At 40.1% G+C, this 14018-nt stretch overlaps 1 protein-coding gene across 13 annotated transcripts in view; it reads left to right on the forward strand.

The window, feature by feature from the left end:
* Nucleotides 1–14018, forward strand: part of MRTFA (myocardin related transcription factor A) — a 191227-nt gene that overhangs the window by 85796 nt on the left and 91413 nt on the right. For 2 of the 13 annotated variants that reach the window (XM_082739949.1, XM_082739950.1), the window contains exon 1: nt 8385–8675. The exons of the other annotated variants lie outside the window; for them this stretch is intronic. In XM_082739949.1, the coding sequence (XP_082596075.1) occupies nt 8630–8675 (46 nt within the window). In that variant the 5' untranslated portion in view covers nt 8385–8629. Of the gene's footprint in view, nt 1–8384; nt 8676–14018 lie in introns of those variants that run through there. 13 annotated transcript variants of the gene reach the window in all.

Genomic DNA, 14018 nt, shown 5'->3' on the forward strand with positions numbered 1-14018 from the left:
AGAGAGCATTCCAGTGGGGTGGTGGGGAGGAGCAGAGGGGGAAGAAAGGGGGAGGGAAAGACTCTCAAGCAGATTCCACCCTGAGTATGGAGCCAATGCAGGGCTTATCCCAGGACCCCAACATGACCTGAGCTGAAACCAAGAATTTAACTGACTGAGCCACCCAGGTGCCCCTTAATTTTTTTTTTTTTTCTAAATGTGCTCTCCTTAATTGAAAATACTCCCACTTACTTCAACCACTGATCAGCAAAGCTACCTCTTTGGTATACCAAGGACTTAACCTCATGTGTGGGTGTGTTTTTGAGTTCACTGTTTGTGAACTCATTGGTCTGTGTGTTGGTGCCTGCACCAGGACCTCACAGTCTTAACTATGATAATTATGCAATAAGCCCTGTTATATGGGAGAAGTAAGTCCTCTCACATTATTCTTTTTCCAATAGTATCTTTTCTTTCTTGGCTTATTCATTTCCCTTTGCATTTCCATATGAATTCTAAAATCACTGGGATTTTGATTAGGATTTGTTGCATTAGCTCTATAAACCAATATGGGGAGAATTAATATCTTTGGAGTATTACACTATGAACATGATATATTTTTCCATTCATTTAGATTTTCTGTGAGGTCTCCTGATGAGGTTTTATAATTTTTTTGTATGTTGATCTTATACTTCTTGTTAGATTTATTTTTAGAGCTTTCATATATTTTAATGCTTTTGTGTTACCCTTGAAACATTTTTATTTTCTCACTGTTGCTGATTCCTTCTCCCCTTTTTTTAAAAGGAATAACAGAGTTTGTATTTGTTTTCTGCCATGCTGGGTGGAATAGAAAGTAAGAAGGAGAGAATTGCCGTGGAAAGGACACACTAGGTCCCCCTTCATAGGCTTTTCTCCTTTGTGTAAAGCTGAGGAAGTACTCATTTGTTCTCCATAAGTGCTATAGCCTGTGGAAGAAAGGGCAGAGAATGTATTCTTTCTCTGTAAGGGTACGCACTGTATCCTTTCAGTTTTCAGTGTTGCCAGGAGGTACTAATTAACTGCTGAGAGAAGTAAAAATTTTGAGTGGGCTGTTTCTGATCTAAATTACAGTTTTTTCATGGGGAAATGAAAGAGATTTGTTACTTATGTTCCTCAGGAAGCCCGGTTGTCAGGGATTTTCTAGAGTAGGTCTCCCAGCTAATGTGAAAATGCCCAAATCTTAAGTATGTCAATTCATTAAATGATTGTTTAAAATGTGATTTAGAGAATTTCTCAACCTCATCTCAGCACTTTGAAATAGTTTCTCATTCTCAGGCATTCATCAAAGGTTTTTCTAGGTTCCTGGAGAAAAACAGATACCAGGTAGAATCTCCCTCTTAAAACAGTGAAACCGAGGGACGCCTGGACGGCTTAGTCAATTAAGTGTCTGACTCTTGGTTTGGGCTCAGGTCATGATCTTGGGGTCCTGAAATGGAGCCTGTGTCCGGCTCCACACTCAGGGTGGAGCCAGCTTGAGATTCTCTCTCTTCCTCTGCCCCTCTCCTGCTCATGTGCACTTTCTCTTTCTCTCTCTCTCTCTCAAATAAATAAGTGAATCTTAAAAAAAAAAAAATCAGTGAAACAGAAACAAAATGAATGGATCTCATCTCGCAGAGTAAATAGCTGTTAGCCTATAGCTTATTTACCTCATCTTCTGCCAAATGCACATTTTTAAAATAACTGAACTAATACTATGCTTTTTTCATTTAGCATTACAGCCTTAAGATTTTTCAGATGTCATTGAAATGTTTTTAAAATTAGCCTTTATAATGGGTGTATGACATTACATTCTGTGCCATCACTTACTTAATTTTCCCCCTCACTGGACATTTGAATCATTTTCTATTTTTCACACGTAACGCTAGTATTCAGTAAAATCCTTTAAAAACCTTTTTCTGCATTTTGGATTATTTCCTTAGAAGTGGAAATACTGTCTTAAATAGTTCCACCATTTCAGTGTTGAAAAATTTATTTGGTGTCTATTGAGAACCATTGTATTTTAAGTATTGGCAAGACAGTAAGGAATAAGACAAAGTTCACATTGTCATGGAATTTGTATTTAGTGAAAGATTAGAGTTATAAGTCAATTCAAAGTTTAAAAACTTTGATAAATGCTTTGGTGGGGGGAACACAAGATATTATAACAGAGATGGTTCTAATTTAGGTGGGGGAAGGGAGGAGAATTGGCTGGGGCCTCTGAGGAAGGGATATTTAAGCTAACAGCCAAAGCACAAGTAGTGGTTGTCCAAACAAAGGAAAGAGGGAATAGCTTGTGTTAAAGCTGGGGGAGATCGGGAAGTAGGAAAAGGGACAGGGAACAGGGAAGGACTGTTGGGGAATACTCAGCATAAAAGAACTTAAGGAATACCAGTATGTCACTGCACAGGGGAGAAAGAGATGCAAAATGAGTAGGGAGATAGGAGCCAGATCACCCAGGCCTTTGTAGGCCTGGTGAAGAATTGAGGTTCTTGGGAAATACCTTGTCCTGTTCCCTTCCAAGCTGCCTGCCAATTTATACTTCTGTCAACCCTGTGTGAGTGCCTGGCTCACTTACTAGCATTGACTGTCTCATTCGTATAAGACTTCACTAATGTGATAAATGAAATATTTTCATTTCAGTTCATCTTTCTTTGATTACTAGTGAGGAGGAACCATTCCCCATTTGTAGCCAGTGGGTATTTCATTGTTTTTGACCATTCAGTTCATTTCCTTGTCCATTAAAACAGTATTTGTAAGGTTTTTCTAAAAGTACTGTCTTAACAGATGGGGAACCACTTGTCGGGAATTTTGGAAGAGTTTCTTACATGTCTCTCAGTATATACTCTGGATAAGGGGCTGGATCAGGTCAAGACTGGGTTTCTTTTGTCTTTGTCATTTTTTGATTCATGGGTATACATCTGTGGAGTTGGGAATTCAAAAAGTAACTGATAGGGTGCCTGGGTGGCTCTGTCATTTAAGCGTCTGCCTTAGGGTCAGGTCCTGATCCCAGGGTCCTTCGGCTCTGGTCATGATCCCAGGGTCCTTTGGTTCAGGTCATGATCCCAAAGTCCTGGGATGGAGCACCACGCCCAGCTGGCTCCTTGCTTGGGGGAGCCTGCTTCTCCTTCCCTGCCACCCACCCTTCCCCCCAACCCCCCGCTCATGCTCTCTCAAATAAATAAATAAAATCTTTAAAAAAAAAAAAAAGGAAAAGAAAGAAAGAAACTGATAAACTCTGGTCCCTTAATTTTCTTAAGCAACCAGCTCACATCATCTTTCCTCTAAGAAGCAATCCAACTCTCTTGTAACCAGAACCAATTGCTGCCTCTCTCACATTTGTTTAGCAACTCATTTGTACTCTTACTTGGTACTTCATTTTTTCCTTTTTCTTTTTTAAATTGTTGGTAAGAGATTTTCTGCCCTACTTCTTTATAAGGAAGGCCCTGAAGGGCAGAGGCAGTGTCAGTCTGATTCACCCCTGTCTTTGTGCCCCCACTGTCTTGAGGACAATATTTCAGACAAGCAATGTGAAGGACCTGGCTGTTTATTTATAGCTGTGATAGCCCTTAACATTTACTGTTCTTTGAAAAGTTACCTGAAAATACTGCCTCCATGTATTCTGAGGCCAGGGAGTAACATACCTATAGTAATGTGTGATCCTCCCAGGGTTGGCGGGTCTCAACTGGGTTTTCCATCAGTGGTAGACTTTGGTCACAAGAGATGGAAGCTGCGCAGGACCTCTAGTGACTTGCTTAGGTGTTAGGTTGTGTTATCATTGGCTTTTCACTTTACCCAAAACCGGGTATCTGGGGGAGAGACTGAGCTGGTTGGGACCTGTACAATTTCATTATGATGATTGGATTTTTGTAGAGCAGAACCTCAGCATGCACTTGGGAGAATCGAAGTCAGATATGGACATAGGAACAAGATTACATGTTAGTGTACTGAAATCCCACAGAGATCATAAAAGGCATTTGTTACTTTGTATATAGTACCTGTGTATGCTACATTCCATCATAGAAATTAATACCAGTTATTGGTGAAGTTGACGGATTTTGATGGTTAAAGAATTGCTTATTTTGTAGGGAGCTAGGCTCTCTGTTTTTCTGGTTTCTCCCACTCATTATGTACGGTTTGGGCATTTTCATTGTCAATGATTACTTAATATCCCTAAGGGTATTACTGTGGTTGTCCTTATTTACGTTAACTCTAGACTTGAATGCTGTGGATAATTTTCGTCTTCCTCGTGTAGTTTTCCAAATAGTAGCACCTTCAGCATGTGCTTTATTGAAAATTGTCAGACAACTGCCTTTTTCTGGATAGATAGGGATTCTTTAGTTGTTACGAACTTTTCCCATACTGATAGACTTTTCTGCGCTATATAGGACTTTTCATTGCATTTAGCATGCATCTGTGAATGCTGTCACATTTCAGACACTGTGCTCTGTTAATGCAGAGGCATTAAGCCATGTGGTAAAGAGCAGTGATAGAGGGGCGCACAGGTTCTGGGGGAGCATAGATGGAAGTTACTTAGCCTATCCATGGAGAGTGTGAGGAGGGTGGGGAGAGTGCCAGGATCATTGGAAAACAGAGGTTAAACCAAGTTTTGAAAGATTAATAAGAATTATTCAGTAACAGGGATGGTTTTTAATCAAGGCAAGGCTGGAGAGACGGAGCACAGTTTTGAAGCTATCGCTGAAGTACACACTAGCACCTTTGCAGTGTTCTTGTGAAAAGCTTTGTGCTAAAGTGGATCAAGCCTCTGTATTTAACTCGTACTAATTTACTGAAAATCTAGGGGATGGAGCAGCATTAAATGATACCATGGGGGTAGTTAGCAAAGTCCACAATGTGGGAAAACAGCCTGGGTTTCTCAACAAATAAACTGCAAAAAGAAGGGAGGGATTATGGATTAAAGGAGATTTAAGAGACACAAGTGAAATGCAGTATATTGTCCCTGTTGGACTCTCACTTGAGTAAATCAACACTAAAAAATTTATGAGACAGTTGGGAAAATTTGACCATTGTTTGGATAGTTGATGATATTAAGGGATTTTTAAAAATTTGGGTGGCAGTAATACTGTGGTTATGTTAAAAAAAAAATAGCTCTTTTAGGTGTACAGAATAAAGATGAAATGAGTTGATGACCAGAGTTTGCCCCAGAGATACTGAGTGTGGGTTGGGTACTGTGTGTGCTGGGAGTGGGTAGGGAGGGTAGAAGGGCCACGAATTTTGAAACTAAGTGATTGAGGTCCATAAGCAGCTTATTATGCCATTCTTCCCACCTTTGTGTTTGAATGTTTCTGTAACTTTTTTTTTTAAAGCTGTTGCTATACTCTGGGCAAGAAATTTGAAGGACCTGGGCGCCTGGGTGGCTCAGTGGGTTAAGCCACTGCCTTCGGCTCAGGTCATGATCTCAGGGTCCTGGGATCTAGTCCCGCATCGGGCTCTCTGCTCAGCAGGGAGTCTGCTTCCTCCTCTCTCTCTCTCTGCCTGCCTCTCTGCCTACTTGTGATCTCTCTCTCTCTCCCTGTCAAATAAATAAATAAATAAAATCTTTAAAAAAGAAAAAAAGAAATTTGAAGGACCTGAAATAAAGCACTGGCTGTAAAGATGAAAGAAAGGATAGGTTTGAGAAATAAGTTATGAGACAATTAATTATACTTAGAGGCCTGGGGCTGGAGGGAGGGGTGTCTAAGTTTATGGTTACCTAACGTTACCTAACAGTTAGGAACTGTTACCTAACATAGGGAAAATGGAAGCGATGTATCTTGAGTGGTTGGTGCAGGGTGATATTGGGTGCTTGTTTTGGGACATACGGAATTTCAGATAACCAGATAGAGATGCACAGTAAATTCAGAGCTAGATGTGGATGAGAATGTGGGTATTAGTTAACCCTAAGAAAGGATGAGATTGCCCAGGGAGAATATGTAAAAGAGGGAAGGAATGCCCCTGATAGCAGCAGAAAAGAGAGAGCTGCTTAGGATTCTGAGAAGAGAGGTCAGTAAGCGAAGGAAGTACGATTTTTAAGAAAATCAAGGAAATAGGAAGTTTTAAGAAGAGTATAGGAACTATGACAAATCCAGTAGGAAGTCAAGTAGGATAGGGACTTTTCTAGTTCCTCTTGATCATGGGGGTGAGGGGAAGCTTTGTGAATATACTGTATTGATATTCTGTAGTTATCAAGTCCTGTTAGTGTGGATTAATAGAGGCTGTAGCATATTTGTGTTGATTAGAGTTATGACTAAAAGCAAAAGAGCTTTTATTTAATTGGAAATTAAGATCATTACCCTTCATTCCCTTGGTGCCATTAATTTGAAAATCATGTTCACTTGTTCAAAGATCTTATCAAAGTTTACTTTAGTTCTCTATGAAACTTTGCTAATTGGCACAAAAGATAGTGGCACTGAGGTTGTCATAGGAGTTCAGACTTAGAATTGTGAACCTGTCTTAAAGCCAGTTTCCCAGTGAATCTGGTGCTGCGTGGATACTCTTCAGGGTAACTGCAAAATCTTAGCAGTAGGCAAAGATGATGTACCTTGTTGTTTACTTCTTTTAAAGATTAATTTTTAAGATTTCTGTCTTTAAAACTGTTTTCCTGTTCTTTAGCTCTTTTTATCCCACATTGCAGAGGAGAAAATGGGAGTGGACTTCCCAGGAAAAAGCTAGCCGTCAGTTGTACTGTGCTGTCTTACTGCTCCCACCATGATGTGACTGTCAGCGTCTCTGTCGGGCTGCAGTCTTGACAGTCGTGGCCTTCTGGCACTCTTCTACAGCCAAGCGAGACATTTTGGCAGAAAGGACATAGCCCTCTGCCCTTCTTGCCATCCTCTGTACAGGAATCTTAAAATTTTATGTTTATTTTCCAGTAAGTACAGAACTGTGAGAACTTGTTTAATTTGAAAAACCCTCACACAGCAAACTGTACAGCCCACATAGGGACAATAGAATGATTCATCCTTTTAAAGATGCTTTTACTTTAGTTGCTAACCTCTGACCAGAGTACCACATAGCCTGAGAACTGAAATTTACCCATTTTTCATAAGGCAGTTGAGAATTTGGTTGCCAGAAGGGGCCAGTGAGAACGCTTCTGTCTTCCCAGAGCAGCATTTAGCCCACACTGGCTGCCACTCGGCTGCCTGTTGAGTCATTCCCACAGTGCTGTATAGAGCTTTTCTGGCTTTTCTTTTAAACATGGTGTTCTTGGAGTGAGAAAGAAAGGAAGTTTTTTCTCTCCTCCACAAAATCTCCCCCACCCCAGATCTGCATTGCTTTCTTTTTTCTAACAACAGAATATTGCCCTCAATCATTCTGAGGCTGTTTTCTCTTCTGAAGTCTCTTGGTGCTCTCATTTATCATTGGTTTGACTGTGAGTGTTTTGGCATTTGCTGGGCTGCGTTTGCAGCAGCAGGCTTTCCAGACACGGGCTGCTACTTAACCAGAAAGATTGAGGAATTCTAACATACCAAACATGGATTTCTAGTTTTCAAATGTTTAGAAGTCAATCAGATATGCCAAAAGGCATCTTTATATCCTTATTATGATGATCAGTTAGTAAAAAGGACTGTAAAGGAAATGAATGAGCTTTTCACTTTAGATAAATGAAATTGCTGTGATTTGAAAGGATTTTGGTGTGTTTTTGTTTTTGCAGTGGAAGGTAAAATGCCCGTGTTTGTTCTGATTCAGAAGAGCCTGCTCTGTGCTAGTGGAAAAGGAGTTGAAGTTTCTTTCTCAGGAAAGGGAAATTGTTATATATTTGAACTGTTGTCTTATGTGTTCCATACGTCTAGCAAGGTCATACGCATTTTAGAAAAGTCAAATAGCATCAGTAAACTGTTGACAGCCCACATGTCTCACAGAGGAACAAGTTAAGGGGCTCTTTCAGGGGATTGGCAGATCCGAACGACAGATTACAGCTCCAGAATGTATTCAGATCACTTTTTGAAACAGATATTTTAATTGAAGTCCAGGTGGAGAAATAATTGCGCTTCTGTAGTTAAATATTCCACTTCCTTAGCCTGTTATCTATAAATATCACAGCTGAAAAAGCCCCTAGAATTCTTTTTCAGAAAACTAAGTCACCGTCCATACTCACCTGTACGCATGTATGTGCATGTGCCTAAGTCCCATCCCCACCTCCCAGTAATGGGTCAGTAATTGGGCTGTTTGTTTCAAAAGATTGAGTTTAGTTTGTGTTTAATCTGTTGCTCTAAACTGCATTAGCAACAAAGTCCCTTATACTGAAGGTTTAGAACAAAACTTCATCTTCTCTTCCTGAAAAGAGGGGGAAAAAGCAGTTGATCTGTGTTCTGAAGGTCTCTATGTCTCTCCCCTCCCCCCCAGAGACGAACAGCAAGGAGGAGGAGCTCGCTCGCTGTTCTAACCACACTTCACAGGGCTTAGCTTGAGCGCCTTTTGGTTTCCTGTCAGCAGTAATTCAACTCTGTGCCATCTTGACTTGCGTGAAGGGTGCATGAATTGCTAACTGCACTGAGAAGAGGAGTGAGTTCTCAGTACGAGCATAAGGCACGAGACTGAATTTATGAAAGCTTTGGTAGCCTCTGAAGACAACATCTTCTGTGACTTTGAATTTTTTCATTGATTTGTGGGCCGCTGTTTCTGAGAAGCATCTGTCATGACTCTACTGGAGCCTGAGAGGTTAATGATGGCTGTGCAGTCCGGTAATTCCGTATTTCCTGCAGATTCTATTTTGCCACAGGTTTCTTTAATAAGGTTGGGTATATCTGTACTAGGATCAGATAGAGATGGGAGGAAGATAGATGGGAGCAAACATACACTGTCCAGTGACTACTGCATGTTCATGTTTCTGCTGTAAAAAATTAGTAATTTTTTCTAGCTGCAAACTCTAGTTACTCTAGTTATTCAGACATAGCTTTGTTTTAGATGTTTACTGACTTAAGACTGTTCAATGAGAGGAAGAAAACATTTCCCTTTAGTTAAGTGTTTTATTATTATCTGTAGCACTGCTTTTAATGTAGGATAATTGAGTTGCTTTTGCTGTTTTATACATTACTGTCTTTAATCCCTAATCCACACTCTATTTTTATGTCTCTTCGTGAAAGCATGTTTTTAAAATGTTCCTTCTTTCTCATTTTGTGGTATAACCTTTCTGAATCATCTTTTGGTTCTTGGAAATGCTCTTGATAATACAGAAGATTGAGACTCGAAGTTTTGGAGATGGAGAAGTTTGAGCAAGAAAGTAGTCAAAAGAAAAAATGTAGGATTTTTAAAATTCTGTCTCTAAAAACAGTTTTCTCAACTCAGAAATGTCTTTTACAGCAGTTTAAAATTCCAGTTTGTTTTTAATGGTTTCCTTTACTTTTAGTGTTTTGAAACTTGTAAGTTAGATATCTAAAAATAGGGAATGTTCTTTTGTTATTTTTAGACTTCTGCTAAAATGTAGTCTGTAGTGTTTTCCTGTTTCAGAGCATATCTTGAAAGATTCATACAAGTGGCATTTGCGGACCTCTTCCCATCCCCTGGCTTTCACTCATTGGAGTGAGATAGGCTGCTTAGTTTTGGCAGATACTGTCTCTGGCAGAATTGGTCTTACTGTTCTCCTTGGGGAACACTTAGATAGTATGTTGAAAGAGACAGATACCCATCTGAAGACAGGATCAGATGCTATCAGCTTAAGCTTTATGGACAGGGAAGGGCAAAGAGGAAAGATACTGCTACCATTCTGTTCTGTCTGGTTTTACAAATAAGACCATGATGAGTCATTTATTATTTGAGTTCTTCTGTTCATATATGCTACACTTTTTAGGTTGTTGTCTTTCCTTTTTCTTCCCGGATCTGTTGAGCTCTGTGTTCTAAACAAGATAGTATTATCTGACTGTTTCCTACCTGTCTTTGATGAAATAAGTCCCAGTTAAACAGACTCTCGGGGTTTGTTTTGTTTTGTTTCCCTTCTCTGTGTTCTAGTTGTCTGTTGTATGTGGGCAAGTGGATATTTTATCTTAGGCAAAATAAGCTAGTATTTGAACTCTCTCTCCCTTCTTTCATTGCTTTGTTGCTTACAGATTATCTCAGTCCAGTAACTTTTCTTCATAAAGGTTAAAAGAGTTTTTGCTTTTCCTAAGGGGGTCTCAGTGGTTCCCAGCTGGATAAGGGAAAGGGACTTACTTGTCTTGCCTAAGAGCTGGTTTTCATGTGACATATGTTGGGCAGGGCTAGCCACCCATCTGTTGGACCAACTACTTCATAAAACTTTCAGAGGATAATAGTATGTAAGACAAGTATGGATAAAATTGACAAGGGTGTTGGGTACAGGTAGAATGGAAGATCTGCAGAGAATAAATAGCATGTATGTGTACCTCCGTCTTTTGCTTGTGTTCATAGAAGAGAAACTGGGTACAGCAAACTGATTTCTCTAGTACGTGTGTTTCCTAAATGCTCAAAATTTTTGTAAAATTGTTACTGTTTTCTTCTGAAGCTGTAGTCATTATGCTGTACTGCAACAGTAATATGACAGTTGTATTTATGATAAATGAAAAAGCACACTATGAAGCCTTGATGAGCTAGAAGCCAATCATTCTTTCTAAAAAGTCAAGACATTAGGGGCTCAGTGGGTTAAAGCCTCTGCCTTCAGCTCAGGTCATGATCCCGGGGTCCTGGGATCGAGTCCCAGATCTTGCTCTCTGCTCCACAGGGAGCCTGCTTCCTCCTCTCTTCTCTGCCTGCCTCTCTGCCTACTTGTGATCTCTGTCAAATAAATAAATAAAAATCTTAATAAAAAAAAAACTTTAAAAAAAGTCAAGACATTTAGACTATATGAGCCATAGGTTATTCTAACAATACGTAGAATATTTGGATTTCCATGAATATATACTTTATAGATGAAACTACAATTTAATGAGATTTTTAAAATAAACTCTTTTAGACAAGATTCAAGATGCAGTCTTTACCTTATATTAAACATTAGGCTACTGAGTATGAGAGCAAAGTTTCAAGGTACGTTGTTTATTTATTGACGGTTTTCATTTTTCTTTTAAGATTTTATTTATTAGAGAGAAAGAGAGAGAGTACAGAGGGAGAGGGAGAAGCAGGCTCCCTGCTGAGCAGAGCCCAATGTGGGGCTCGATCCCGGACCCTGAGATCTTGCCCTGAGTGGAAGGCAGATGCCTAACCAACTGAGTCACCCAGGTGCCCCTGCTGATGGTCTCTTACTGACCCTTTGAGATCCAGTTCAGATGTTGCCTTTATGTGACCCCTGTCTGAATAGAGTCAGCCCTTCCTTCTCTCTGTTCCTACAGCACCATCTTTACAATGTAGACTAATTACCATTTTTACCTGTCTCTCTAATTAGATTATTGGCTTCTCAAATGCATTATATTCATCTGTATATAGGTACATGGTAGACACTCAGTAAGTATTTTTTTTTAATAAATGAAAAAATTTCATTTGGCATACTTCCCCTATTAAATAGGCATAAGCCTTTAAATCAAGATTTTATCAGAAAATTTTTGAAATCTGTTTTGCATTAAGAAATGAATCCTCCAGGGCACCTTGCTGGCTCAGTTGGTGGAGCAGGTAACTCTTGATGTCAGGGTGGTGAGCTTGAGCCCCACATTGGGTGTGGAGATTACGTTAAAAAAAAAAAAAAAAAAAAAAAATCCTAGAAAAGGAAAGAATCCTCCAAATACCATCTCATACCTTAGCCAGTCCTTGCCCAGAGCTGGCCCTGTTGAAAGCATGGCTTTCAAAACTGAAAATATTCCACATCTTTGGATGTGCAGTGTGCCGTCTGTCTTCCTGTGATGTGTATTGTTAAATCTAACTGTTCTGATCCAGCCACGATTAGAGGATTAAATCCTCCATCACCACTGTGCAAACCTATCTAGACCATGATTAGAAAACTAATGATCTGAGATAGATATATGGGATTTTTGAAGTTAAGAGTAAGGGTGTGTTGGGGCATAGCACCAACTGATGTAGTTTACAACAGAGGAATGAGGGGGCTCAGCTCTTGCCAACGAATATGTAAGACTTTGACCAGGCAGGCCTTGTCCCTGTATCAAGCCAGTGTGGGCTTTGTAGTCTCTAACTCTACAACAGAGGGACAAAGTTCCCTTGTAGAGAAGGGGATTAAGGCAGTTCCCTAGGTTTTTATTAGTCCCTTGACATACACTTGATCTTGAAGAGGCACAATTAGGGAGTCTGTTTTTTTTCTCTTTTGTGCACATATGTGTGCACCGCCCCCCCACCAGCCCCCATACACTGGACCCAGACAAACCTCAAAGCTTGTCTGTGTATAGGTTATGTCTGGAAGGATCATAAGAAACTGGTAACAGGGGCGCCTGGGTGGCTCAGTGGGTTAAAGCCTCTGCCTTCAGCTCAGGTCATGATCCCAGGGTCCTGGGATAGAGCCCCGCATCAGGCTCTCTGCTTAGTGGGGAGCCTGCTTCTTCCTCTCTTTCTGCCTGCTTCTCTAACTACTTGTGATCTCTGTCAAATAAATAAATAAAATCTTTAAAAAAATAATAATAATAATAAAAAAGAAACTTGTAACAGTGACTAACTACTTTAAGGCAGGGGAATGGAGAGCTAAAGAACTGGGATGGGGGGCGCCTGGGTGGCTCAGTGGTTTGGGCTGCTGCCTTCGGCTCGGGTCATGATCTCAGGGTCCTGGGATCGAGCCCCGCATCGGGCTCTCTGCTCCGCAGGAAGCCTGCTTCCCTCTCTCTCTCTCTCTCTCTCTCTCTGCCTGCCTCTCTGCCTACTTGTGATCTCTCTCTGTCAAATAAATAAATAAAATCTTTAAAAAAAAAAAAAGAACTGGGATGGAAGACTCTTTTTCTTCCACAAAACAGTCGAGTTCTCTTCCAATTTTATTATGGTATGGAATACCACATAAATTGAAAGAACATATAGAGTGTGTATTACAACAATATTTAGAGTACATAAACGCATGGGTACATTACCCAACCCTAGAAATGGAGCACAGTATGCACTGAAGTCCTCTTAGTGCCCTTGTTGAGTTATCCCTTAGAAAACTGTTTTCTTTGTTTTTAGCCGTATCTGCCTTTTGAATCTTTCATATTTTGTATGCATGCAAGCTGTTTAAAAATATTAGTAATTGAATAGCATTCCTCAGTCCATTTACTCCCTCAAGGGTGATGCTTATATACTTAATTCTTTTTTATTTTTTTAAGATTTTATTCATTTGAGAGAGAAAACATGAGTAGGGGGTGGAGGGGCAGAGGAAGAGGGACATGCAGACTCCCTGCTGAGCATGGAGCCTGATGTGGGGCTCAAACCCAGGACCCCAAGGTCATGACCTGAGCTGAAGTCAGACACTTAACCAACGGAGCCACCCAGGTGCCCCTTCTTAATTCTTGCATGTTTCTTTAACTTCTAGATCCCTGATTATTCTAATTGCTTCTAAACTGTATATTTTATAATAGTTCAGGTTGGAAGTAGGGGAGTAGTAATTCATAAAAATAAGCTTGAAGGAAGAAGGCGGACAAATAACTTTTGCCATTTTTGGGTAATAGGTTAACTTCTATTCAGAAGGAAAGGCCCCTTGTTTGGGTTCATGTCACTCAGGGATCTGTAAGAGCTGGTGAAAAACTTCAGAACTTTTAAGATCCTTTAGAATCTCCTAATAATCTAAATATTAGTGTGGGCTTTTAAAAAAACACAAGTTTGTTTATATTCAAGAGATTTTAGAGCTTGAGGAACCCTTAGGTGTCACAGGTGAGGAAATTAGTCCATTGAGGATAATTTATTTCCTGAAGCCACGTAATTAATTAGTGACAGAGATGGAAGGAGAATTCATTTCCTTACTCCCCTGACTGTGCTCTTTGTGCTGAAACATACTTACAAGAAACCATCAGAGATCTCTGATATATGAGATTGTTTATAATTTTCCCTGGAGATCTTGGTTTTCCTTGGGTTTTTCCATTGCAGGTTTCTATCACTGCTCAGATTGACTCGCATTTTAAGAGGTGGGGATAAAAACCAGTGCCTGAGTGTCTAGCACCTGTCCCTGAGGAGTGGAG

This window comes from Mustela nivalis, assembly GCF_964662115.1.
Source record: "Mustela nivalis genome assembly, chromosome: 7".
Classification (NCBI taxonomy): domain Eukaryota; kingdom Metazoa; phylum Chordata; class Mammalia; order Carnivora; family Mustelidae; genus Mustela; species Mustela nivalis.